Source organism: Hyperolius riggenbachi, chromosome 2, assembly GCF_040937935.1.
Source record: "Hyperolius riggenbachi isolate aHypRig1 chromosome 2, aHypRig1.pri, whole genome shotgun sequence".
Lineage (NCBI taxonomy): Eukaryota > Metazoa > Chordata > Amphibia > Anura > Hyperoliidae > Hyperolius > Hyperolius riggenbachi.
This window is the reverse complement of record NC_090647.1, coordinates 330,318,502-330,345,937: the sequence shown is the minus strand read 5'-3', so window position 1 is coordinate 330,345,937 and position 27,436 is coordinate 330,318,502. Positions and strand designations below refer to the sequence as shown.

The 27,436-nt window shown below is 44.1% G+C and overlaps 1 protein-coding gene across 6 annotated transcripts in view; it reads left to right on the top strand.

Moving 5' to 3' along the window:
• Positions 1-27,436, top strand: part of CUEDC1 (CUE domain containing 1) — a 228,980-nt gene that overhangs the window by 193,279 nt on the left and 8,265 nt on the right. For all 6 annotated transcript variants that reach the window (XM_068269335.1, XM_068269338.1, XM_068269339.1 and 3 more), the window contains exons 9-10: positions 11,082-11,175; positions 27,198-27,256. In XM_068269335.1, the coding sequence (XP_068125436.1) occupies positions 11,082-11,175; positions 27,198-27,256 (153 nt within the window). The remainder of the gene's footprint in view (positions 1-11,081; positions 11,176-27,197; positions 27,257-27,436) is intronic.

The window sequence follows — 27,436 nt, the reverse complement described above, 5'->3', positions numbered from 1 at the left end:
CCTGGTAGGCTAGATGTGGCCCAAAGGCCGCCAGTTGGACAGCAATGGACTAGAAGAAACATTTGCTTGTTAAAGAGAACCCGAGGTGGGTTTGAAGAATATTATCTGCATACAGAGGCTGTATCTGCCTATACAGCCCAGCCTCTGTTGCTATCCCAAACCCCCCTAAGGTCCCCCTGCACTCTGCAATCCCTCATAAATCACAGCCACGCTGCTGACAAACAGCTTGTCAGAGCTGGCTGTGTTTATCTCTATAGTGTCAGTCTGCTGCTCTCCCCGCCTCCTGCAGAACTCCAGTCCTTGCCTGCATCCCTTCCCTCCCTGCTGATTGGAGAGAAGGGACGGGGGCAGGGACTGGAGCTATGCAGGAGGCGGGGGAGCAGCTGAGACTGACATTACAGATGTAAACAGCCTCACGGCTGTGATTTATGAGGGATTGCAGAGTGCAGGGGGACCTTAGTGGGGTTTGGGATAGCAACAGAGGCTGGGCTGTATAGGCAGATCCAGCCTCTGTATGCAGATAACATTCTTTAAACACACCTCGGGCTCTCTTTAACAAAAATAAAACCTCTATAGCTTATTAGCTGGAGAAGATTTATTTCAACAGTCTCTCCAGTCTGCTGTTTGACTCAGCTATTTGAATGAGTTAGGAGATCACTAGAGAAACAGATTAGTTTTAACCTTACTAGGAAATTGGATGGCTAGGAGAATCTCCTTACCATTGTGAAGACAGCAAAAGATGTAAATAGCTGTCTTCTGAAAGTCTATGTAATTAAAGGAATAATTAATCAATTAAATGCGTACAGTGTAGAAAATGCCTTTAACCCTTTCCCTGCCAAGTACACACTAGGTACGTTTTGGCAGGGAAGTGCCTGCTGGGAAGTGAGTTAATTACACACCGACAGCTGCGCTCCAGCCATGCAGGGGGGTCCATGTGCAGGGAGGGAGGAAGATGTCGGCCCTCTCCTCACAGTGGCACCCATACCTGCTACCTATACTGGGGTCTCCTATACCTGCTACCTATACTGGGGCACCTATACCTGCTACCTATACTGGGGCACCTATACCTGCTACCTATACTGGGGCACCTATACCTGCTACCTATACTGGGGCACATATACCTGCTACCTATACTGGGGCACCTATACCTGCTACCTATACTGAGGCATCAATTCCTGGTTACCTATACTGGCTGCACCTATATTTGGCTACCTATATTGGGGCACCTATACCTGGCTACCTATAATGACTGCACCTATACCTGGCTATTGGGGCATCTATTCCTGGCTACACCTATATCTGGCTACCTGCACTGGTGGCACCTATTCCAGGCTATCTGTCCTTGGCTGCACCTATATCTGGCTACCTGTATTGGCTCACCTATTCCAGGACAGGAAAAGTGAGATACCAATACATATCTGGTATCGTTGGATTCAGCAGAACAGGGCTTTTACAAACAGTAACATTTTTGTCAGTAAAGGTACCGTATTTTTCGGACTATAAGACACACTTTTTCTCCCCCAAAACTGGGGGAGGGGAAAGTGGGTGCGTCTTATAGTCCGAATACTAAACTAAATTTTGACTGGCTTTACCCTCCCCCGCCTGCCTGTCTCCACCATTGTGCTGTCCCTCATCCCCCTGTCCTATTCGTCGGTGTCCTCAGCCCCTTTTTTACTGTGTACGCTGCAGGTTGCGGAAGTGCGGTATTGTCAGGAGGGGAGACATCTACGAATGAGGCGGGGGGTGCTGCCCCAGCCCACAAATCATGACCACCCACAGCTTCCTCTTCTGACTAGACGCAATGGTCTCAACGGCAGGACAAAGGCTCAATCATTAGGGCCAATCATTGCACTCCCTAAGTAGCAGGGAGTGCAGTGATTGGCCACAATGATGAAGCCTTGGTCCCACCCTTTGAGACTGACAAGTCCAGTCAGAGGGAGCTATGGGTGGCCATGATTAGCGGGCTGGGGCAGCGCCCCCCGCCTCATTCGTAGATGTGTCCCCTCCTGACAATATCATACTTCCGCAACAAGCGGCAGTGATCGCAGTTTGAGCAGCACGTGGGCGGGCGAGTCTCTAACACTCGCGTCCCGAGTGACAACAACCTGGCGGCAGCCACCTGATGCATCCACGTGGATGCAGGGACCCGCAATTGTGCTCAGCCCTACCGGAAGTGGCGACTCTGTGGTGGCGGCCCGTCCGCTTGGTGTCCCTTCCCTACCCGACAGCATGAGCAGCAATGGTCAGCAGAAGATGGCACAGCTCAGCCGACTTCGGAGCTCCTGACAGGCGCACCAGTATCCAGAGCCCGGCATGCCCAGGCTCCCAATGACAGGGTGGAGCAGGGGGAACTCATCTGCGGGGCCAAAGGTGATCCATCTTCCAGCACATGAGCACATACATCCAGCACAGGGGATGGGGGACATCACACTGATGGGGGTGGATGAAAGGGAGACAAAAGAGACAGGATGGCAAATGACAGAGGACGCAGGGTGTCACAGATGAGGAGGACACAGGGGGGACAGAGGATGCAGGTTTACACAGGACATGGGGACAGAGGAAGCAGGGCGACAAAGGACACAGGAGGAAACTGGGACATAAGAGGGGACAATAATTGAGGTGAGATAAGATGCCCCTTCACTATGGATGCACCAGGTTTAGTATAATTTTTTCTTGAAAAAAAAACACAAAAATATTTTACTTTTTATTTCACTTTGTTTTACAGATTTCACTCAAAAATGTTGTTATATCTCCAGAAAAAGAACAAAATTTTGTTTCAGTGTTCAAGCCCAATTCATTACGGAAAAAAAAATATATAATATGTCCTATTTTATGTAGGTTTTATTGTCAAAAATCCTAAGTAAACCTAATGCGTGCAAAGTGCAAAATGTTTAAAAACTGCTTGGCAGTAGATGGTCGCGTTAAGGACAAATCGGCTTGCAGGGAAAGGGTTAAAGTAGATAGTAGATAGATTAGCAAGGGAAAACAATATTTGAAGACTAGTTGCGATAACTAAGGAGGTACATTATGTAACAACCCTTCTAACCCGATACAGCACTATCAAAAGCTAAAGTAAAATATCAGTGGACTCAGACTTCAACCACTTAATGTAAAATGGATGTTTATAAACATCCTTTTAGTGTACTTATTCTGTCGAAATGGGCGTGCTTTGTTTTAACCCCGCAATGGATAGCGTTAAGTGGTTAAAGCACTTCTGAAGTAGGAGTGAGGTGGAGGCTGCCATATTTATGTCCTTTTAAATAGAGATGGGACAAATCCCAAATTTACTCAAACCTCGCTCCGATTCCTTAAATAATCTAGAATCTTACGAATCCTTTATATAAGAAATTCTTCCATCTCCGTTAGAAACCTGTGATAGATTACCTAACTATATAGTGCAACCTTTGATAGGAAATGCCCCTGCCTCCCTCACTATACAGTGCCCCCACCCCTCCGGCGTCTCGAGGCAGGTCTCTCCGTCAGCAGCTTCTCAGGCGGCGGGTCTCTTTCTGCCAGCAGCTTGTCAGGTGGTAGGACTTAAAGCTCCAGCAGCAAGTAGGTTGTTTTTCTCTCTCGCAGGGCAGTTTCTAAGCATAATAGCCAGCCAGAGGGAGCCCCAGTACATGTAGCCAGATGTGTCCCCCAATATAGGTAGCCAGACCCCCCCAGTATGAGTAGCCAGAGTCCCCTCTCATTATAGGTAGCTAGAGAGCCCTCCCTCAGTATAGGTAGCCAGAGAGCCCCCTTCAGTGTAGGTAGACAGAGAACCCTCCAGCGTAGTTAGCCAGAGACCCCCCCCCCCCCTCACTGTATAGGTAGCCAGAGAGCCCCTCCCCAATATAGGTAGCCAGAGAGCTCCCCAGTATAGGTAGCAAGAGATCTGTCCCTCAGTATAGGTAGCCAGAGAGTCATCCCCCTTCAGTATAGGTAGAGTTAGCCACCTTTAGTATAGGTACCCAGAGAGACTTGCCCCTCAGTATGGTAGCCAGAGAGCCCAACCCCCCCCCCCCCTCACTGTAGGTAGCCAGGGAGCGCTCTCCAGTATACAGAAGGTAGTCAAAGAGCAAACCCCTCCTCCCAAGTATACATAGTCAGAGCCCCCCATTCCTAGTATAGGTAGCCTTGGACCCCCCCCCCAGTATATAAGAGAGTGCCCCCCCCAATGCAGAGTGCAGAGTTCTCAGCGGAGAAATGGGCTTTCCAATTACAGAAATTTAAATCTTCAAAACCTCTTTTTGATTCATGGATTTGACGGATTTGTTGTCGCATTTCTACTCTTAAATAATGCATTGGCAGTCTCCCTGATCCTGCGCAAATCAGATGTTTGACTCGATTAGCCACATACTTGTTTCAGGTGTGTAATTCAAATACTACTGATTAACATTCAGCGGGACGCCAGGCAACTGGCATTGTTTAAAAGGAAATAAATATGGCAGCTTCCATATCCCTCTCACTTGAGGTCTACTTAAAATAATTAAGGTTTCTCACTGATGGGCAGCACGGTGCCGTAGTGGTTAGCGCTCTCGCCTTGCATCGCTGGGTCCCCGGTTTTAATACCAGCCAGGTCAACATCTGCAAGGAGTTTTTTTATGTTCTCCCCGTGTCTGCGTGGGTTTCCTCTGTGCACTCCGGTTTCCTCCCACATCCCCAAAAACATACAGATATGTTAATTGGCTTCCCCCCTAAAATTGGCCCTAGAATGCAATACATACAGTAAACAATACATACATAGACATATGACTATAGTAGGGACTAGATTGTGCGCCCCTCTGAGGGACAGCTAGTGACAAGACAATGTACTCTGTACAGCACTGTGTAATATGTTGGCGCTATATAAATGCTTAAATTAATCTGATTGCTGCGGGCAGCTGCCAAAACATTGCACTCATTTATATAGCACTTGTCTTTTTAAATCTGGCCCAGTTTGTTCTTGATAAAGCAATAACTTAACTAGTTTAAACAAGATTTCAAGTTCATTTTTGCAGTACAAAACTTTATATTTATAAGGTCACCAAATATGCTACCCTAGCAAAATAGTGTTGATGCAGTTGTCTTAGAAACAGCAGTTCTACTGAGCAACCAGCAGATGGCCTTCGTGTTTTACATTTGTGCAAGAAATTATTTTTAGTTTAATTAGAGTGATGTAGTTAGCTCTTGATCATCAGACAGAAAGTGTTCAGGCATTGTAAACGTTAATTCATGAGTGCAATTAGTGCAGCTCCTCTTAGTTAAATTTCGATAATGTTATCTTGCTATTTATGCGAGGAAAAGGCTGTTGTTAAATGGCCTTGTTGCGTTCTATTCTTCGTGGAACAGGAGAATATGAACGCTTTACTTTCCACAGCAGTTCTGAGAACCCCAGCCATCGTGTTTGTGGATAAATGATCTTTAAGATTTTAAAAAAAAGTTTGAATCTTAAAGAACAGATGTTTTCATAAATTCAATCTAATGTGAAAGCAAGTTATCTCTTTTACATGCAGAGTTGCTGAAATAATTTACATAACCAATAGTTACGGATTGATGACACAGCAGTGGCCTAGCTAAGGAGCTATGAGCCCTAGTGCAAGTTTTCCATTGCCCTGCCCCCCCCCCCCCCCCCCCAAAAGCACTCTATACATAAGAATTCATACAGAGCACCAAAACTGGCTAATGATGGGCCATACATGGTACAATTTTTTCATCCAATCTTGCCATTTCTATGTATCTATATATCTATATAAGGGAACTGCCTAAATTATCCTTTCAATATATTCACTTAATTTACCCTTATACTACATAGAAATGGTAAGATTGGATGAAACAATTGTACCATGTATGGCCACCATAAGGACAACCGCAGTGTCAGAGGTGCAAGAAGGGGGTGGGAAACAGTTTAATGATTACAAATGTTTAAAGCATCTGTAAAAGTGGTTAGTACCAGCACAGGAGGTAGGTTTAGGGAGGGCCCATCTGGCCCAAGGGCCCCGGTGCAGTCGCAACCTCTGCATCCCCTATTGCTACAGTACTGTAGCGCAGCTTATACAGCGCCTACTGTAGCATCACATATTTCTCTTCATGATATAGACCTTTTCAGCTGGGGCATGTTGAGGAAGTGGAGCAGTTCTGGGAATTTTGGCATTTTCCCTTCTAAGGCTATTCTTACATTGTACGTGTTGCAATAGGAGTGTGATGTGACGAATTCAGTGAAGCTCACTATACATTGAAATACTGTAAATGCACACATCACATGTAAATGCTGAGAATACTTTACATTATTCCTGAAACCTGCCACGCTGCATTGCTGACGCACCAGTGTGAACTTACCATAAAGATGTAATTGCACTGTTTAAATACATTAATGTCAGCGATATCTACTGCAGTCATGTGACCCCCGCTGCTCCATGTATTCCTGTTACTGATTGGCAGGCTTCGTAACAGAGTATCCTGGGAGTCTGACACAGCAATCACACCTTTGCAGCCCCTCCCCATTTATCCACATGGGAGAGGGGATGATTGCAGCTAGGCTAGGCCCCTTTTACACTTCTAATAGGAGAAGTGATGAGACGTAGCAAGAAAAGAAGAGCAGTGAAAAACTGACAGAGGTCCCATGTCCTTCATGTCAGAAAAAAAAGTGTTCTACAATGTTGCTGAACATATTTATCCTCTTATATAGACAAGCAGTGAGGAATTATCCCCCCAGTAGGGACACTGGCAACAGTCAAAACCCATAATAGAAGCCCATTTTCCACTGAACCAAAAACGAAAACAAGTTTTGTCTGGAGTTGGCCTTAAACTAGACTCCATTGTGTGTGTGGCTGAAGATGACAGCGGCATACAGAATGGCACATGGAAGCTTTTTTTTGTGTGTGAAGTTTGAAATGTTTGTTCATCATAGCTAGCAAATAAATTGATATCAAGCAGCCAGAAGAGATGGACTATCTGGAGATGTTTGAAATGAAAATAGCAAATCATCCTGTTTATTTCCCATGAATAGTGTCTGCATGATGCTCTATTTCATCAGTGAGAGACAAATGGCATTCTGTAGTGGGATTCTCATGAATGTGCAAAGAACAGAGGGGGCGCCCATCATTCAATCCAGCTATTGAAAGTGTCACACTACCACTGCCGAATTTTATCTTTGTAATCATATTTCAGCATCCCATGAATCTAATAAAATAGAAGTCTAGCTTAAACAAATATACGCCTGACATAGATATTGAAGGGCTCCAGTCAGATGTAAAACTTCCCTGTAACCCCACGTGTATATATATACAGTGGGTTGCAAAAGTATTCGGCCCCCTTGAAGTTTTCCACATTTTGTCACATTACTGCCACAAACATGCATCAATTTTATTGGAATTCCTTGTGAAAGACCAATACAAAGTGGTGTACATGTGAGAAGTGGATTGAAAATCATACATCATTCCAAACATTTTTTACAAATAACTGCAAAGTGGGGTGTGCGTAATTATTCGGCCCGCTGAGTCAATACTTTGTAGAACCACCTTTTGCTGCATTTACAGCTGCCAGTCTTTTTAGGGTATGTCTCTACGAGCTTTCCACATCTAGAGGCTGAAATCCTTGCCCATTCTTCTTTGCAAAACAGCTCCAGCTCAGTCAGATTAGATGGACAGCGTTTGTGAACAGCAGTTTTCAGATCTTGCCACAGATTCTCGATTGGATTTAGATCTGGACTTTGACTGGGCCATTCTAACACATAGATATGTTTTGTTTTAAACCATTCCATTGTTGCCCTGGCTTTATGTTTAGGGTCATTGTCCTGCTGGAAGGTGAACCTCTGCCCCAGTCTCAAGTCTTTTGCAGTCTCCAAGAGGTTTTCTTCCAAGTTTGCCCTGTATTTGGCTCCATCCATCTTCCCATCAACTCTGACCAGCTTCCCCGTCCCTGCTGAAGAGATGCACCCCCCCCCCCCGAGCATGATGCTGCCACCACCATATTTGACAGTGGGGATGGTGTGTTCAGAGTGATGTGCAGTGTTAGTTTTCTGCCACACATAGCGTTTTGCATTTTGGCCAAAAAGTTCCATTTTGGTCTCATCTGACCAGAGCACCTTCCACATGGTTGCTGTGTCCCCCACATGGCTTGTGGCAAACTGCAAACGGGACTTCTTTCTGTTAACAATGCCTTTCTTCTTGCCACTCTTCCATAAAGACCAACTTTGTACAGTGCATGACTAATAGTTGTCCTATGGACAGAGTCTCCCACCTGAGCTGTAGATCTCTGCAGCTCGTCCAGAGTCACCATGGGCCTCTTGACTGCATTTCTGATCAGCGCTCTCCTTGTTCGGCCTGTGAGTTTAGGTGGATGGCCTTGTCTTGGTAGGTTTACAGTTGTGCCATACTCCGTCCATTCCTGAATGATCGCTTGAACAGTGCTCCGTTTGATGTTCAAGGCTTTGGAAATCTTTTTGTAGCCTAAGCCTGTTTTAAATTTCTCAATAACTTGATCCCTGACCTGTCTCGTGTGTTCTTTGGACTTCACGGTGTTGTTGCTCCCAATATTCTCTTAGACAACCTCTAAGGCCCTCACAGAGCAGCTGTATTTGTACTGACATTAGATTACACACAGGTGCACTCTATTTAGTCATTAGCACTCATCAGGCAATGTCTATAGGCAACTGACTGCACTCAGATCAAAGGGGGCCGAATAATTATGCACACACCACTTTGCAGTTATTTATTTGTAAAAAATATTTGGAATCATGTATGATTTTCGTTCCACTTCTCACGTGTACAACACTTTGTGTTGGTCTTTCATGTGGAATTCCAATACAATTGATTCATGTTTGTGGCAGTAATATGACAAAATGTGGAAAACTTCAAGGGGGCCGAATACTTTTGCAGCCCACTGTGTATGTATGTATATATATATATATATATATATATATATATATATATATATATATATATATATTCAGTGATCAAATCATTCAGTAAATTTGATGTACAAAAGTTGTCAGTATCATGTAAACAAGTGAATTCCAGCAGTGGCCAAATAGTCTGCTCTGGCTATTTAAAATGTGAACACAAAAGAACGCGGAAGTCTACAACACTGAACCAACATTACACTGTAGCTTAAAGAGTAACTGTCAGGCTACAAAAGCTAATTTAAACCTCTATTCTCCTGTGTTAAACAGTTTAGAAGGGAGACAAAAAGGCATTACTGAAGATAAAAATCTCTCTTACATTTGATGTGTGCTTATCAGCAAAGCTGTTATTCCCAAGCTCTTAAGAAGACGCAAGCCGCATACCATACTGCAAAGCATTCTGGGGCTCTCCCCTCGGCTGCTAATGAGAAGTTACAGGGTCAAGTAACAATAGCATGTAACTCAGTCCAGCGCACAGCACTGATAAATCTCCCGGCAGAGTACACTGCAGGAGTCCGCTATTGTTCCTAGCCACATGGCTAATTAATATTCACTGCACACTAGTGTTATACAGTACAAGCTTTTCTGTGATCAGGAAGCAGGGAGGACATGACGACACATTTGGCTTCATAGGAGACAGACAAACATGGAACCTGCCATGAGCTGTCAGGAGCATCATTCTCTGCATATACTATATAAAAATTCTGTGAAATCCAAACGTGGACAGTGAAATGCATATGTAATATAAGTACAGCCTATATTTAGCTACTGATATATGTGTTTATTTTCCCTGAGACCTTATACCTAACAGCTCCTCTTTAATGACTAACTCCAGCAAAAACTGATAGTTTAGCATGGTATGGAAACAGGTTAAATTAGAGCATCTATTGTGTTTTTTTTTACTGAGATGTCAATGTCTTCATAGGGGAGAATTTCCCTTGCTTCTTGTCCACAATGATTGGGGGTAAATCTCTACAGCACGGATAGAAGTTTTATTGCCATCTCTAAGGCCTTTTTGAGACAGGCAGCTGAAGGTGGTGAATTCCCCGCTTGTTAGCGCTCTGTAGCGGTGGTTGACAGGCGCCCCCCACTAGTCACATCCGACATGCCACGGTTTTCTGCCGCAGCATAACACCACCGTGTGACACACTGACACCCAAATGGCGCTTGTGGGTGGCAGATGGAACGCTGAACTGTGTGCTTATGGGCCTGTCCATCTGAAAGAGGCCTAAACCCTGTTCCCAGGCTTACCAGGTTTAATGAATGGGCTGAAGGAATATAGGTGGTAATTGTAGTGTTGTTGTTTCTTTTGTTAGGACTGACTGTCAAATCGAATATTTCATGCATTTGGATGTTTTTTGCATGGGACCCCTCAATGTTTACGGGCTACCTCTTATTGTTACTTTTTCCCAGTTATGTGGGACTGAATGCATATCTTGCAAAAATAAATAAAATCTGTGAAAAAAAAGAAACACTACTGTGTCCAATGTGGCAGAGAAGTATAGTTCAAACTTAGTTACTTTTGGAAATGTTTAGCTGGCTGCAAATCGAAGTGGAAATGTAATTTTATTACCCTTAAGGCTGTAATATGTTGGCGCTTTATAAATACAACAAATAAATAAATAATAATAAATATATAGCATAAAGATTGCTGCAATGTTTTTAATTCATTAGATTGATCAATAATGGCGTTCTTTGTCGTTATTTTGGGAACGATGCTGGCCAGAGGACTGTGAGGGTGGTAGGATGCAACAGTATGAAAGCAGTAACTTGGTGCTTCACCGGGGAGTACAAAACTAGGGGCAAAGTCAATAATACAGAATAAAATATTTCAGCAAAAATGTTTCTTCTACTGGTGCAATATGATACAAGTAAATCGTCATTATTAGGAAGATATCAGTCGTTTACCAGAATGAAAAGTAATTGGGTTCAGTAAGTAGGACACTGTGTTGGTGTACGTTAGTTTTGGTCAGTAGCTGCGGGGCATCATGTATGTTCTGCTGACATCTACTTATGTACGGAATGCTTAGGAGCAGCCAGCCTACTTTCATTATATACATGGCCATATACATATTTCCACCTGACTGATTGTGATCAGTCTCATAAGACATCCTGCAGTTACTAGGCATGGTTTTATAGTTTCAAAAAGTAAACTTCACCTAGAATTTTCCATAGTTATTACATCTGCCCCTAATAAATACTTTGTGCATTTTAGCCACCAGGAAAAAGTTGCTGGAGATTGCCCGGGCATTTTCTGAGAAGACAAAGATGAGGAAATCAAAGAGAAAACATCTGCTCAAGCATCAAGTGTATCTTTTATTACCATGTAACAATATTTTTTTCCTTCACTATGATTATTATTATTATTATTATTATTATTATTATTATTACATGTGTTTGGTAATAAGCTGTTTGAAGGGTAACAGTGATTGTGATTTCTGACTTTCGGATAAAAAGTAGGAAAAAAGCCAATCAGCCAAGGTGAAAATTACTGTCTGGTTTTGAGTAGGATTTCTCTGTAGTCCACACAAGGGTTGAGCATCATATCTACAGCCTATGTTTTGCCAATAGAGAATTCAACAAATAAATGTTTTATCTTTCACATATGAAGTCAATATAAACACTAGGAGGACCTGGTGCTCGATGGATGAAGGATGCAATGTCCCTGAAAAACAGCCGCTGTATTAAATATGTGAAAACAGTACCTGCAAGCAGCAGGGACATTGCATCCTCCAGCCATCGAGCGCCAGGTCCTCCTAGTGTTTATATTGACTCTGAACTGTTTGGGGTTTGAGGACTGACCCTGAGAATTCTGACCTAGGCTGCTTTTTTTCACCAGTGCGCCCACTGCTCTCTTTTATATTTGTGTTCACATAGGAAGGGTCTTTGGAAGGTTTAGTTGATTTTATAAACTAATATATAATAATGTATCACCGGTTATCCTTGAGGACCACTAGTTGGGATACCATAAGCAAATCCGCAAACCTGAACTGCAATAATAAATGCTTGGGGACTGTGCGACTATTAAATATATCTGTATCAAGGGGTACTTGAGGTAGACTTTACCATTCCACAGCGTACTTGGACAGGCTTTCAAAAGGAGATGCATACCCCTGAAATGTTAAAACAGTGGTCTAGTACAAAACTGTTAAACTGGAAAGAGAACCTGTTTTTTACAGGATGTGAGTACAGATATATGGTATGTAATTATGGTAAAGTCAAATTGTTTCAGGCATGTCGTTCTAAAAAACGTCTTCATTACATGATCAGTAGTGGGAGCTTGCAACCTGTACCTCTAGTGATACACAATAGAGAGATACCGCTCTACCTCTTGTACCATACATGAGGTGCTGGAAGCCAAGTTGCATAGACTGGATCATAAAGAAGATGAAGTCCGCACACTCGCTGGTTGTAAAGTCCAAAAGGTTTTTATTCCAAGATCACAGATACAGCAGAACGGCTGACATGTTTCGGATCAGTATCCTTACTCATAGCCTTACAAAACTGACATCTTAATCGGACATATATACTCCAAGTACCGCCTCTCAGGGTGTGTATTCTTGGAGAGAACAGCTGACAACTAAAAATGTAAAGGTACAGAGCTCTCATACTACTGATGATGCTACTGACCTAGCAGAGCATAAAAGACTTATAATTAGTCATCTTTATTACATATACAGTATGCAAAAAAACAACAAAAATACAAAAGTACAAAAACAATAATAATAAAAAGATAAAAGTATGTAAAATTAATATCCCACCTAGCATTAAGGCTATTAGGTTCCCTGGTGCCCAACTGTAGAATCCAAAATGCCTCTCTCATCCGCGACTTTTTGTATACATCACCCCGTCTCGCAGGGACAACGACCCTCTCAACACCCTGAACGGTGAAACCTTGCATATCTCTGCCATGTTTCTCCCTGTAATGTCTCTCCACATTACTCACACTATCTGTCTTCCATGAGGCACCATTAAAATGGTCAGAGATTTTTTGTCTCAAACAGCGAGTGGTGCAACCCACGTACTGTAAATTACAAATTATACAGGTGACAATGTAAATGACAGACTTAGTGTTGCAGTTAATGAACTGCCGCAAAGGGAAAGTTTTATGATTAGTAACTGAAATAACATGTTGCGAGGAACGATGACAGAAACAATAGTTACAGGTAGAAAAACCACAGCTGAAGAACCCCACAGTGGACAACCAATACAATTTTTTTAAATATCTGTTAAATTTAAGAATTGCAATCAATTTTTCTGACTGATTGTAACATTTCAAAAATATGACCAATGTACCACACACCTATGTTAAATTTTTTCCTCAATTGTGATAAAAATGATTGGAAACTCAGAGAAAATTGCTAGGGTGTGTATATTAATAAATTAACAATCCAACACACACCATACAATCTTTAGTAGAAATTGTAGAGAAATATCTGGCTCTCCGGATCGATTTAAATCGAAAAAAACGGGAAATCCGATCAGATTTTTCAGTTGAATGGAAAAAAAAGCTTTCAATTTTTTCGAGAGATACGATCGTTTTTATCGAATTACTGTAAAATCGGATCATTTTATTGTATCGTGTGTGGCCACCTTAAGGGAGAGTGTCATTGCCAGTGATGGAGCTCTCTTATATGAAAACCTGCAACCAGGTTCCAAAATTTTCTGCAACTTCTCATCAGCATAGAGAACTGAAATATATTTTTTAATATTAATAACCTTATTGTATTGCTGGCTGTATGCCGTTGTGAAGTTCACAGAATTAACTCTACGGTCTGGGTCCATTGTGTTCTCTGAATTGATCCTGAGAAAAGAGTCCCTGTCTCTAGACATGGCAATTCTTTGCGCTCTTTCCAGATCAGAGTCAGAGTATCCCCTAAGCTTAAAGGGAACCAGAGAGGATGCAATATACATACCTGGGGCTTCCTCCAGCCCCATACGCACGGATCGCTCCCACGCCGCCGTCCTCCGCTGCCTGGATCCGCCGCCACCGGGTCCCGTCATTGCCGCGAGTCGGCAAGTCGGCCGGCGGACGCGACCAATTCTCCGCATCACAGGGTGCTCTCCCCATACAGATACGCATGTGGCTGCTTACTGCACAGCCGCATGCGTACATGTATGGAGGGAGCCCCTGTGATGCGGACAATTGGCTGCGTCCGCCGGAAGTGACGGGCCCGGTACCGGCGGATCCAGGAAGCTGAGGACGGCGGCGTGGGAGCGATTCAGGCTTATGGGGCTGGAAGAAGCCCCAGGTATGTATAAAATCTTTTTCTTTTTTCACCCCCTCCCCCCCCCCCCCCCCCCCCCGTTCCTCTCTGGTTCCCTTTAAAACGTGATCTCAAAGTGGAAAACTCCTGTACTGCGAACTCATTAGTGGAGCAGTTCCTCCTGGCTCGGATATATTCTCCAACTGGAACACCCTTAATCGTGTTCTTAGGGTGACAACTAGTAGCTTGTAAGACAGAATTCCCAGCACATGGCTTTCTAAAGGTCTTAGTCTCTATCCTGTTCGTCGATATACATCCTAACAGGGTAATGTCGAAGAAGTCAATCTGGCTATCGTTAACTTTATGGGTGAAGATTAGATTGAAGTCATTGGTATTTAAATATGTCACAAAACGATCCAGAGCTTCATCTGTCCCCTGCCAAATCAGGAGGAGATCATCAATGAAACGACCATACCAAACAATAGATTCAGAAAAGGGGTTCATCTGCCCAAAGATGCGGATCTCCTCCCACCACCCCATCTAGAGGTTGGTGAGAGAGGGCGAAAATTTCGCCCCTATAGAAGCTCCGCATCTCTGGAGATAGAAACCCCCCGTCAAAACAAAAATAATTGTGTGTGAGTAAAAACTCAGTAACCACTTGGATATAAGCCTGTAACGAGGTCGAAAAATAACTGTAATGGGAGAGATGAAACTCCAAGGCCACAATGGCCAGGTCATGAGGAATCGAGGAGTACAACGCTTTTACATCTAGGGTTACCCATTTATAATGGGATTTCCAACCCACATCATGTAGACTATGCCAAAACAGGTTTGGTGTCTTTAATCAGACCAGGTAATCTCAAAACTAAAGGCTGCAGGTGGGAATCCAGCCATTCCCCCAATCTCTCCCCAAGGGAACCAATCCCTGACACAATGGGTCTCCCTTTGGGGGGGGGTGGGGCTTCTGTACATTGGGGAGCATTCTCTGCTGCTAGTTGGTGTGCTGTAATAAGAGTGCAAGTATCCTGAAATAAGGGAATCTCAGGCAATGGGGTCGGTGCACGAGTCAATTGTGTATGAGAAGGAGCTTGTGAAAGGAAGTGTTTCTTTAACATAAGTGATCTTACAAATCTATTAACATCCATGAGTGTGTCAAAAAGGTTGAACTTACTCTGTACTTTTGTATTTTTGCAGTTTTTTGCATATATGTAATAAAGATGAGGCTGCATTTCCACTTGTGCGGTGCGAATCGCCGCGGTAAAAATTCGCATGCGGATGCGAAATTCGCATGCGGGTCCATGCGAATTTTCATGCGTATTCGCACGCGAATTCGCATGGATGACGATGTATGCGAATTTAACCATGGCAGTGCTGGTGTGCTTTTCCATTGTTTCTGTGCGAATTCGCATGAAAATTCGCATACCCAAACCTCATGCGAATTTCCTATTAAATGCATTGTATGCGATTCGCATAGCGGTATGCGGTATGCGAATTCTGATGGCTCTGCCATGCGAATTTTTTCTGCACAGAAAAACGCAAAGGAATCCTGACAAGTGGAAACACTCCCATTCACTTGTATTGCTATGCGAATTTGCATGCGAAAAACGCATGCGAATTCGCGATAGTGGAAATGAGCCCTGACTAATTGTAAGTCTTTTATGATCTGCTAGGCCAGTAGCATCATCAGTAGTATGAGAGCTCTGTACTTTTACATTTTTAATTGTCAGTTATTCTCTCCAAGAATGCACGCCCTGAGAGGCGGTACTTGGAGTATATATGTCCGAATAAGATGTCAGTTATGTAAGGCTATGAGTAAGGATACTGATCCGAAACATGTCAGCCGTTCTGCTGTACCTGGGATCTTGGAATAAAAAGCCCTTTGGACTTTACAACCAGCGAGTGTGCAGACTTCATCTTCTTTATGATCTTTACCACTAGCCATGCAGCTTCTGAGCACCTACAGTACCTACAGTATTCTCAGACTGCTTTGCATTTAGCTAAATCATTAAGTTCATGTATACATATAAGGACATTATTATAAATACAGATGTTCTTGTGTTTCCGGTGTGAAATAAATGGAATTTACTGTTCTTTGCTAAAGACATACATTCAGTTACAAAATATAAGTCAAGGTGGCCACATATGATACAATAAAATGTCCAATTTTATGGCAATTTGAGAAAAAAAGATCAAATTTCCAGAAAAAATGTAAAAATTTATTTTTATTTGAGCATTTTATTAAAAGTTGATCGGGAATGGTGGATTTTTCTGATCAATTTTTATGAAAATGTAATGGTGTGTGTGGTAGATTGTAAATGTATTAATATATACACCCAGGCAATTTTCTCAGAGTAACCAAACATTTTTATCATAACTGGGGAAAAATTGAGCGCAGGTGTGTGGCACATTGGTCAGATTCTTGAGATGTTACAATCAGTCAGAAAAATTGATTGCTTTTGTTGAATTTAACAGATATTTTCAAAATTGTATGGTGTGTGGCCACATTTAGTAACTGTGCTCTCAGATCTCAAGGCTCATTCTAAAATGTAGGTTTATTGAAGTATACCTGACCTGAGGCAAAGCTACCTAGGTAAGCACATTACATTTATGCTTGATGTACAGATTTCTGTGGGTTGTCTGGTTTTTCTTCTCGTTCCCCCACTGATCCTCATATTTACTTGTTCACAATTTTGATTTTCTACTAAAATGAAATTTTCAGACAGAAAGAGGTAGGCTTGCAGCCATGTTCCTTGCCATCAAACTCCTCTTCCCCACCCTATTCACTCTCCTTAAAGTAAACTGAACACCTGGGTGCTCCTAGGTTAAAGCAGACCTGAACTCTTGCACAGGAGAGAAGAATATAGAGAAATCTACCCTACATGTTTTTATAGAGAACAGCTTGTTTAATTCTTCCCTCTCGACAAGTAATGAGCTAATGTATTTTAGTTTCAAAGGTTTTTATAGAATTTTTTCAAAAAGTAAAAAGAACAATACTCAATATGCATTATAATTGCCCCAGTGGGGCCATGTTTACAATGATAAGCTTAACCACTTAACGACCGCCCCCAGCCGATGGGCGGCGGCAAAGACCGGGCCCAAACGACCGCAATACGCCCATCGGCGGGGGCGGCTGCGGGAGTGGCTATGCGGCGATCGCGTCATTCGTGACGCGATCAGCCGCCGGGGACTGGCTCCACCCACCGCTCGTAGTAACCCGCCGGCCGTTCGGAAGCGCTGGCGGGTTACTAGCACCCGGATCGCCGCTGAAACAATGTATAATAGACTTTGTAATGTATACAAAGCCTATTATACTGGCTGCCTCCTGCCCTGGTGGTCCCAGTGTCCGAGGGACCACCAGGGCAGGCTGCAGCCACCCTAGTCTGCACCCAAGCACACTGATTTCCCCCCCCCTGCCCCCTGATCGCCCACAGCACCCCTCAGACCCCCCCCTGCCCACCCCCCAGACCACTGTTTGCACCCAGTCACCCCCCTAATCACCCATCAATCACTCCCTGTCACTATCTGTCAACGCTATTTTTTTTATCCCCCCCCCTGCCCACTGCCCCCTCCTGATCACCCCCCACCCCTCAGATTCTCCCCAGACCCCCCCCCCCCCCCCAGACTCCCCCCCCCGTGTACTATATGCATCTATCCCCCCTGATCACCTGTCAATCACCTGTCAATCACCCGTCAATCACCCCCTGTCACTGCCACCCATCAATCAGCCCCTAACCTGCCCCTTGCGGGCAATCTGATCACCCCCCCACACCAATAGATCGCCCGCAGATCCGACATCAGATCACCTCCCAAATCCATTGTTTACATCTATTCTCTCCTCTAAACACCCACTAATTACCCATCAATCACCCATCAATCACCCCCTATCACCACCTGTCACTGTTACCCATCAGATTAGACCCTAATCTACCCCTTGCGGGCACCCAATCACCCGCCCACACGCTCAGATTGCCCTCAGACCCCCCCTTATCAATTCGCCAGTGCAATATTTACATCTGTTATTCCCTGTAACAACCCACTGATCACCTATCAATCACCCCCTGTCACTGCCACCCATCAATCACCCCCTGTCACTGCCACCCATCAATCAGCCCCTAACCTGCCCCTTGCGGGCAATCTGATCACCCACCCACACCAATAGATCGCCCGCAGATCCGACATCAGATCACCTCCCAAGTGCAGTGTTTACCTCTCTTCTCTCCTCTAAACACCCACTAATTACCCATCAATCACCACCTGTCACTGTTACCCATCAGATTAGACCCTAATCTGCCCCTTGCGGGAACCCAATCACCCGCCCACACGCTCAGATTGCCCTCAGACCCCCCTTATCAATTCGCCAGTGCAATATTTACATCTGTTATTCCCTGTAATAACCCACTTATCACCTGTCAATCACCTATCAATCACCCCCTGTCACTGCCACCCATCAATCACCCCCTGTCACTGCCACCCATCAATCACCCCCTGTCACTGCCACCCATCAATCAGCCCCTAACCTGCCCCTTGCGGGCAATCTGATCACCCACCCACACCAATAGATCGCCCGCAGATCCGACATCAGATCACCTCCCAAGTGCAGTGTTTACATCTCTTCTCTCCTCTAAACACCCACTAATTACCCATCAATCACCCCCTATCACCACCTGTCACGGTTACCCATCAGATTAGACCCTAATCTGCCCCTTGCGGGCACCCAATCACCCGCCCACACCTCAGAACGTCCTCAGACCCCAGCCCTGATCACCTCGCTAGTGCATTGCTTGCATCTATTTCCCCCCTCTAATCACACCTTGAAACACCCATCAATCACCTCCTGTCACCCCCTAGCACACCTACCCATCAGATCAGGCCCTAATTTGCCCTGTGTGGGCTCCTGATCACTCGGCCAAACCCTCAGATCCCCCTCAGACCCCCTTCCGATCACCTCCCCAGTGCATTGATTGCATCTATTTTCCCCTCTAACCGCCCCCTGAGACACCCATCAATCACCTCCTGTCACCCCCCTAGCACTCCTATCCATCAGATCAGGCCCAAAACATCCTGTCATCTAAGAGGCCACCCTGCTTATGACCGGTTCCACAAAATTTGCCCCCTCATAGACCACCTGTCATCAAAATTTGCAGATGCTTATACCCCTGAACAGTCATTTTGAGAAATTTGGTTTCCAGACTACTCACAGTTTTGGGCCCGTAAAATGCCAGGGCAGTATAGGAACCCCACAAGTGACCCCATTTTAGAAAGAAGACACCCCAAGGTATTCTGTTAGGTGTATGATGAGTTCATAGAAGATTTAATTTTTTGTCAAAAGTTAGCGGAAATTGGATTTTTATTGTTTTTTTCACAAAGTGTCATTTTTCACTAACTTGTGACAAAAAATAAAATCTTCTATGAACTCACCATACCCCTAACGGAATACCTTGGGGTGTCTTCTTTCTAAAATGGGGTCACTTGTGGGGTTCCTATACTGCCCTGGCATTTTAGGGGCCCTAAACCGTGAGGAGTAGTCTAGAAAACAAATGCCTCAAAATGACCTGTGAATAGGACGTTGGGCCCCTTAGCGCACCTAGGCTGCAAAAAAGTGTCACACATGTGGTATCGCCATACTCAGGAGAAGTATTATAATGTGTTTTGTGGTGTATTTTTACACATACCCATGCTGGGTGGGAGAAATCTCTCTGTAAATGGACAATTGTGTGTAAAAAAAATCAAAAATGTGTCATTTACAGAGATATTTCTCCCACCCAGCATGGTTATATGTAAAAATACACCACAAAACACATTATACTACTTCTTCTGAGTACGGCGATACCACATGTGTGACACTTTTTTGCAGCCTAACTGTGCTAAGGGGCCCAAAGTCCAATGAGTACCTTTAGGATTTCACAGGTCATTTTGAGACATTTGGGTTCAAGACTACTCCTCACGGTTTAGGGCCCCTAAAATGCCAGGGCAGTATAGGAACCCCACAAGTGACCCCATTTTAGAAAGAAGACACCCAAAGTATTCTGTTAGGTGTATGATGAGTTCATAGAAGATTTTATTTTTTGTCACAAGTTAGCGGAAATTGATATGTATTGTTTTTTTTTCACAAAGTGTCATTTTCCGCTAACTTGTGACAAAAAAAAAAAATCTTCTATGAACTCACCATACTCCTAACAGAATACCTTGGGGTGTCTTCTTTCTAAAATGGGGTCACTTGTGGGGTTCCTATACTGCCCTGGCATTTTAGGGGCCCTAAACCGTGAGCAGTAGTCTAGAATCCAAATGCCTCAAAATGACCTGTGAATAGGACGTTAGGCCCCTTAGCGCACCTAGGTTGCAAAAAAGTGTCACACATGTGGTATCGCCGTACTCAGAAGAAGTAGTATATTGTGTTTTGGGGTGTATTTTTACACATACCCATGCTGGGTGGGAGAAATCTCTCTGTAAATGGACAATTGTGTGTAAAAAAAATCAAACAATTGTCATTTACAGAGATATTTCTCCCACCCAGCATGGGTATGTGTAAAAATACACCCCAAAACACATTATACTACTTCTCCTGAGTACGGCGGTACCACATGTGTGGCACTTTTTTGCACCCTAAGTGCGCTAAGAGGCCCAAAGTCCAATGAGTACCTTTAGGATTTCACAGGTCATTTTGCGACATTTGGTTTCAAGACTACTCCTCACGGTTTAGGGCCCCTAAAATGCCAGGGCAGTATAGGAACCCCACAAATGACCCCATTTTAGAAAGAAGACACCCCAAGGTATTCCGTTAGGAGTATGGTGAGTTCATAGAAGATTTTATTTTTTGTCACAAGTTAGCGGAAAATGACACTTTGTGAAAAAAAACAATTAAAATCAATTTCCGCTAACTTGTGACAAAAAAAAAAAAATCTTCTATGAACTCACCATCCTCCTAACAGAATACCTTGGGGTGTCTTCTTTCTAAAATGGGGTAATTTGTGGGGTTCCTATACTGTCCTGGCATTTTAGGGGCCCTAAACCGTGAGGAGTAGTCTTGAAACGAAATTTCTCAAAATGACCTGTGAAATCCTAAAGGTACTCATTGAACTATGGGCCCCTTAGCGCAGTTAGGGTGCAAAAAAGTGCCACACATGTGGTATCGCCGTACTCAGGAGAAGTAGTATAATGTGTTTTGGGGTGTATTTTTACACATACCCATGCTGAGTGGGAGAAATATCTCTATAAATAGACAATTGTGTGTAAAAAAAATTAAACAATTGTCATTTACGGAGATATTTCTCCCACCCAGCATGGGTATGTGTAAAAATACACCCCAAAACACATTATACTACTTCTCCTGAGTACGGCAATACCACATGTGTGGCACTTTTTTGCAGCCTAACTGCGCTAAGGGGCCAAAAGTCCAATGAGCATCTTTAGGCTTTACAGGGGTGCTTACAATTAGGCACCCCCCAAAATGCCAGGACAGTGAACACACCCCACAAATGACCCCATTTTGGAAAGTAGACACTTCAAGGTATTCAGAGAGGAGCATAGTGAGTCTGTGGCAGATTTCATTTTTTTTTGTCGCAAGTTAGAAGAAATGGAAACTTTTTTTTTTCTTTTTTTTGTCAGAAAGTGTCATTTTCCGCTAACTTGTGACAAAAAATAAAATCTTTTATGAACTCACCATGCCTCTCACTGAATACTTTGGGATGTCTTCTTTCCAAAATGGGGTCATTTGGGGGGTATTTGTACTATCCTGGAATTTTAGCCCCTCATGAAACCTGACAGGTGCGCAGAAAAGTCAGAGATGCTTGAAAATGGGAGAATTCACTTTTGGCACCATAGTTTGTAAACGCTATAACTTTTACCCAATCCAATAAATATACACTGAATGGTTTTTTTTTATTAAAGACATGTAGCAGAATAACTTTCGCGCTCAAATGTATAGGAAATTTTACTTTATTTGAAAAATGTCAGCACAGCAAGTTAAAAAAGTCATTTTTTTGCCAAAATTCATGTCTTTTTTGATGAATATAATAAAAACTAAAACTCGCAGCAGCAATCAAATAGCAGCAAAAGAAAGCTGTATTAGTGACAAGAAAAGGAGGTAAAATTCATTTAGGTGGTAGGTTGTATGACCGAGCAATAAACCGTGAAAGCTGCAGTGGTCTGAATGGAGAAAAAGGCTTTGGTCCTTAAGGGGCGAAAAGACTGTGGTCCTGAAGTGGTTAAAGAGCTAATGTACTTTGATCTCCCAGCTGTCTGCTGAGTTGTGAGCTAATATGTAAACTCAGGATGGAGACCTTTGTACAGTATAGACAAGGTTCTTGGGATCAGCTCGCACCAATTGCGAACCTTCCAAAGGGCTGGGAAATACTAGGCGTGCTTTGGCAATGGATCCTAATGGTGGAGGTCCCACTAGCAGCGTTAAGATTGCTGAGTACCGTATATACTCGCAAGCAAGCCGACCCGCATGTAAGCCGACCCCCCCACTTTTACCCCAAAAAACAGGAAAAAATGATTGACCCTCATGTAAGCCGGGGTAGGAAACGCTGGCCGCGTGATCCCCCCAGTATGTCCCAGTATAGCTAGTATAGTGCCCAGTATAGGTAGGTAGTGCTCAGTATAGCAAGTAAAATGCCCCAGTATAGCTAGTATAGTGCTCATTATAGCTAGTATAGTGCTCAGTATAGCTAGTATAGTGCTCATTATAGCTAGTGAAGTGCCCCAGTTTAGCTAGTATAGTGCTCAGTATAGGTAGGTAGTACTCAGTATAGCTAGTAAAATGCCCCAGTATAGCTAGTATAGTGCTCAGTATAGCTAGTATAGTGCTCAGTATAGCTAGTATAGTGCTCAGTATAGCTAGTGAAGTGCCCCAGTTTAGCTAGTATAGTGCTCAGTATAGTTAGTATAGTACCCCCAGTATAGCTAGTATAGTGCCCCCAGTATAGCTAGTATAGTGCCCCCAGTATAGCTAGTATAGTGCCCCCAGTATAGCTAGTATAGTGCCCCCAGTATAGCTAGTATAGTGCCCCATTATAGCTAGTATAGTGCCCCATTATAGCTAGTATAGTGCCCCCAGTATAGCTAGTATAGTGCCCCCAGTATAGCTAGTATAGTGCTCCCAGTATAGCTAGTATAGTGCCCCCAGTATAGCTAGTATAGTGCCCCCAGTATAGCTAGTATAGTGCCCCCAGTATAGCTAGTATAGTGCCCCATTATAGCTAGTATAGTGCCCCATATAGCTAGCATAATGCCCCAGTATGGGTGGGTAGGTGCTGTCCCTCCCCGCTCCCCCTGCGGCCGCCGCTGCTGCTATTACCTCAGGCGGCGCCGCTTCCTCTATCCCCGTCCTCCTCCGGTAGTAACTCATTCACAGCAGCGCGCCTCTCGCTGCTGTGATGACGAGGAAACCATAGAGAGCGGCTTCCTGTAGCGTGATGCCGTTACTATGGGAACCGCTCTCTATGGTTTCCTGCGTCATCACAGCAGCGGGGGGCGCGCTGCTGTGAATGAGTTACCGGAGGAGGACGGGGATAGAGGCAGCGGCGCCGCCTAAGGTAATAGCAGCGGTGGCCGCGGGGGGAGCGGGGAGGGACAGCACCTATCCACCCACCCACCCACACATGACTCGCAAGCAAGCCGACCCCCCAACTTTTGGCCCACTTTTGGGGGGTCAAAAATTCGGCTTGCTTGCGAGTATATACGGTAATCGCAAAACGCTGCTTGCAGCAGTTTGGTAGTGATGCTGAAGTAATCACATTGGTGGCTATAGTAGCCAAATCAAAATCGGTCTGTGAAATTGCAGCACATTCATTATTATGCAAATCGCCACGGGTGCTTTGAACTTCCACGAAGTGCCTGTAGTTGTTCCCAGCTTAAAGGGAGTTCGTTTTTGGTGTTCAGCTCCCTTTTAACCTTCTGAGCATTGCGCCGCTCAGGAGGTTTTGCTGCCTTAGAGTCCCAGGAGAAATCTATTAGATCTATTGGCTGTAACAGCTTTAGCTAGCACTAGGCTAGGTAGTACAGGTGGCCGGCACCCCCTGATAGCCCCCGATCCCCCCGCTTATACATTACCCAGCCTGGCTCTAGCACAGCCTCCCCACACAGCTCTGCTCTTCTCTATGGGGAGGATTGTACATGATGTCATGACTTCGCCAACGTCATGACGTAATGCGCAGTCCCGATCCTCCCCATAGAGAAGACCGGAGCTGTGCAGGGAGGCTGTGCCGATCGCTGGAGCCAGGCTGGGTAATGTATAAGTGGCTAAATCGTGGGGATAGCAGGTGATCGGGGGTTGCCGGCTACCTGTACTAGCTAGCCTAGTGCTAGCTAAAAGCTTTCGCAGCCAATAGATCTAATAAATTATACAAGAACAATTAGGAGGTATTAAAGCAGGGCATATACTCCAAACAACACAGGAGAAAAATATTTGTTAAAATATTAAAATTTTATTATAATTAATTATAAAATATCAAAAAAACACATACACACATATAACCTAAAAAAGAAGAACCCAATGGCCGTCAGCTCATCGCCAATCCATACCACATATACACATCACCATTCACTCCTGGCTACCTAGTTCTATCATAGAGATACATCTCATATAATTAGGGCCGTTGGTCAAATATATGGTTCCCATGCAAAGATCAGTTCCTCTTCTTGTTTAAATGACGTGCACACAATAAATATTCAATTCCTGAACTTATCTATAAAGTCTGTTGCAATTGATCACATAGTTCTGCAGTCAATTAACCTTCCTGGCGGTAAGCCCGAGCTGAGCTCGGGCTATGCCGCGCAGGAAGATATCTCAGCCCCTGGTGGGGCGATTTTCTTCATTTAAAATGCTGTACGCGCAGCTAGCACTTTGCTAGCCGCGCGTACAGCTTGATCGCCGCCGCTCTGCGGCGATCGCCCGCACGCAGCGGCGCAACAGGGCCCCCCCCCCGCCAGAGCCCTGCGCTGCCCGGACCAATGAGTTCCGGGCAGCGCTATGGGCTGGATCGGAGGCGTCTGACGTCAGGACGTCGGCTGACGTCCATGACGTCATTCCGATCGTCGCCATGGCGACAGGAGAAGCCAAACAGGGGAACACGTTATATACGCGTTCCCCTGTTTGCTATTGATGCCGGCGACGATCGCACTAGAGGGACACATGCGCCCTCTAGTGGTGTTTCATGTAGCTACCACTCTGGTAGCTTTACATGAAACAAAAAAAAAAAAATTAAAAAAAAAGGATTTTTGCCTTTTTGGCAAAAACAACTAACCGCCAGGAGGGTTAATAAAGGGCACTGTCCAGCAGGGCATAGCGGCCATGTCAAAGCAAGCATAAGGTAGAAGTGCCAGTTAAGCAAGTACTCTGATTCTTGTTTAAATGCAACAAAAAGTCCAGCAGCAGCAGGCAGTTATAAGCAGCACATTTGGAGCAGAGAGTCAGACTTGATAGAACTTGCAAATCCTTTTATGAAAAGTGATAGCAGTAGTACGCAAGACAGAGTCCATCAGGGGACAGACAGGAGCGACAGACTGTATGGAGCAAAGTACATAGTAATGCAGGTGAACATAAAGCAAATTCCAAACTGCCAGCCAGGCAGTGCATACAGTACCAGATGAGTGCTGTCGAGTCAGCTCCAGTCAGCGTGTTGATTATTCAGTATAGCTTGCTTCCTTTGTCTCAGACAAAGTCCTTGCAATCCTCCTGATAAGGTAATTGCCGGAATGCCCTGGACAGACCCAAGTTGCAGGTTAAGAGGGCATGGAAGAAGCAAAGGATCAGCTAGGAGACGGCCAGGCAGTGTATAGCAGCGGCAGTCAGCGAGTGTGAGCAGCCTCAGGACGCCAAGCCACGCTGTCCTGACATGTTTCGCCGGACTTCTGGCTTTTTCAAAGGGAGGGCGTGACAAAGTAAATCTAATAATCTAGTCTAATAAATAATCTAGTCTAATAAATTATTCCTGGGGGACTCCTGAGGCCAACGAGCGGTATGCCTGATACAGTGTCGGGCATACTGCTCAGGAGGTTAAAGTAAACCTGAAGCGATTTAAAAAATAAATCATATAGTCATGAGCCTTTAAGGCACACATAGCAGGTTGCTCTGTCCCTGCTCCTCTTGGTGCCCCCTTGTCACCAAAATAGGTAGGTAAAGTATTTGACTAAACAGGTCCAATACTGATAAAATATGGAGCGGCAAAGCAGACCTTTCTGGCTTTGCCTTTTGTCCCACCTACCTCTGCCTACAAAACCTCCCATTTCCTGCCCATCCTAGCCGCAGCATGCAGGATCAGTACACAGAAGGCAGTGCATGAGCTGTGCAGCGCCCTCCGCAGCACAGCATGCGTGGCCACAGAAGCCAGTGATGACATGAAAGAGCTGAAGAGGTCTTAGCCATTTTGGGTGAAAATAACAATTTTGAAGGATGAAAAATAATAGAAAGGATGGACGGGTGAAAGACAGTAATGGTACAAAATTATTTTATTTGAAATGCCCTTTACGCTAATGTGTGTTTTTGTAGATCCAGATTGGCTTTAGGTTTGTTTTAAGGCTGGGAGCAAACTTATAAGAATAACGCAAGCAAAATCATTTATAATAGAAGTCTATGGGCTGCACAAAAATCACCTTTTGAACTGCGCAATTATTCACAATGTGTTTTGTATGTGATTTTATGTATATATGTGAATTGCACACAATTTTCATACAATGCTTTCTGATGAAGATGCAATGTTCGTTTTTGATATCTAGTGATATAATTTTTCAGCCTAAGAGAGTGAATAGGGCAGGAAAGAGAAGGGAATGAGAGGGTGATAGGAGGGAATATAACTGCAAGCCTGTCTCTTCCTGTCTGAAAAGTTTACTTTAGCTGAAGGTCACCGTTTTCAAGGAGTGATTATGGGGACCAGGAGGAATGAGGAAAGGACACTGTAGAGAGGTGTGGAACCAACATGAACATACCTCCGTTAAAGTAGCTTTGCCTTGAGTCTGGTATACTTTAAATGCTATAGGCCAAGTGATTCGTAAAATATTGTGCAGTCTTGCTGACTGGCCCAAAGTTTTTTTTATTAGCGCCATTCACTATGGGAATCTACTGTAGTTACACGGGCCATTTCAAAATGCACTTAAATTTTTTTTATCCTTAACATAAAATATAGCCTAGGTACAGCAGCCTCCACAGCCAATCTCCTGGATGATGTTGAAGGACATTCTTGTGGTAATTGTTTTTTTTCGTAATCTTTATTTTCATTTATTTGGATATATTGTCATGTAGTTACAAAAATATTCATTGCCCAGATTCGTTCTATTGGACTTATTTATTGAGGCACAGTGCAAATAACCCCTAGCAAGACAAGCAAAATGAGGTGCAATACCACAGATACATCCTACTATGAAC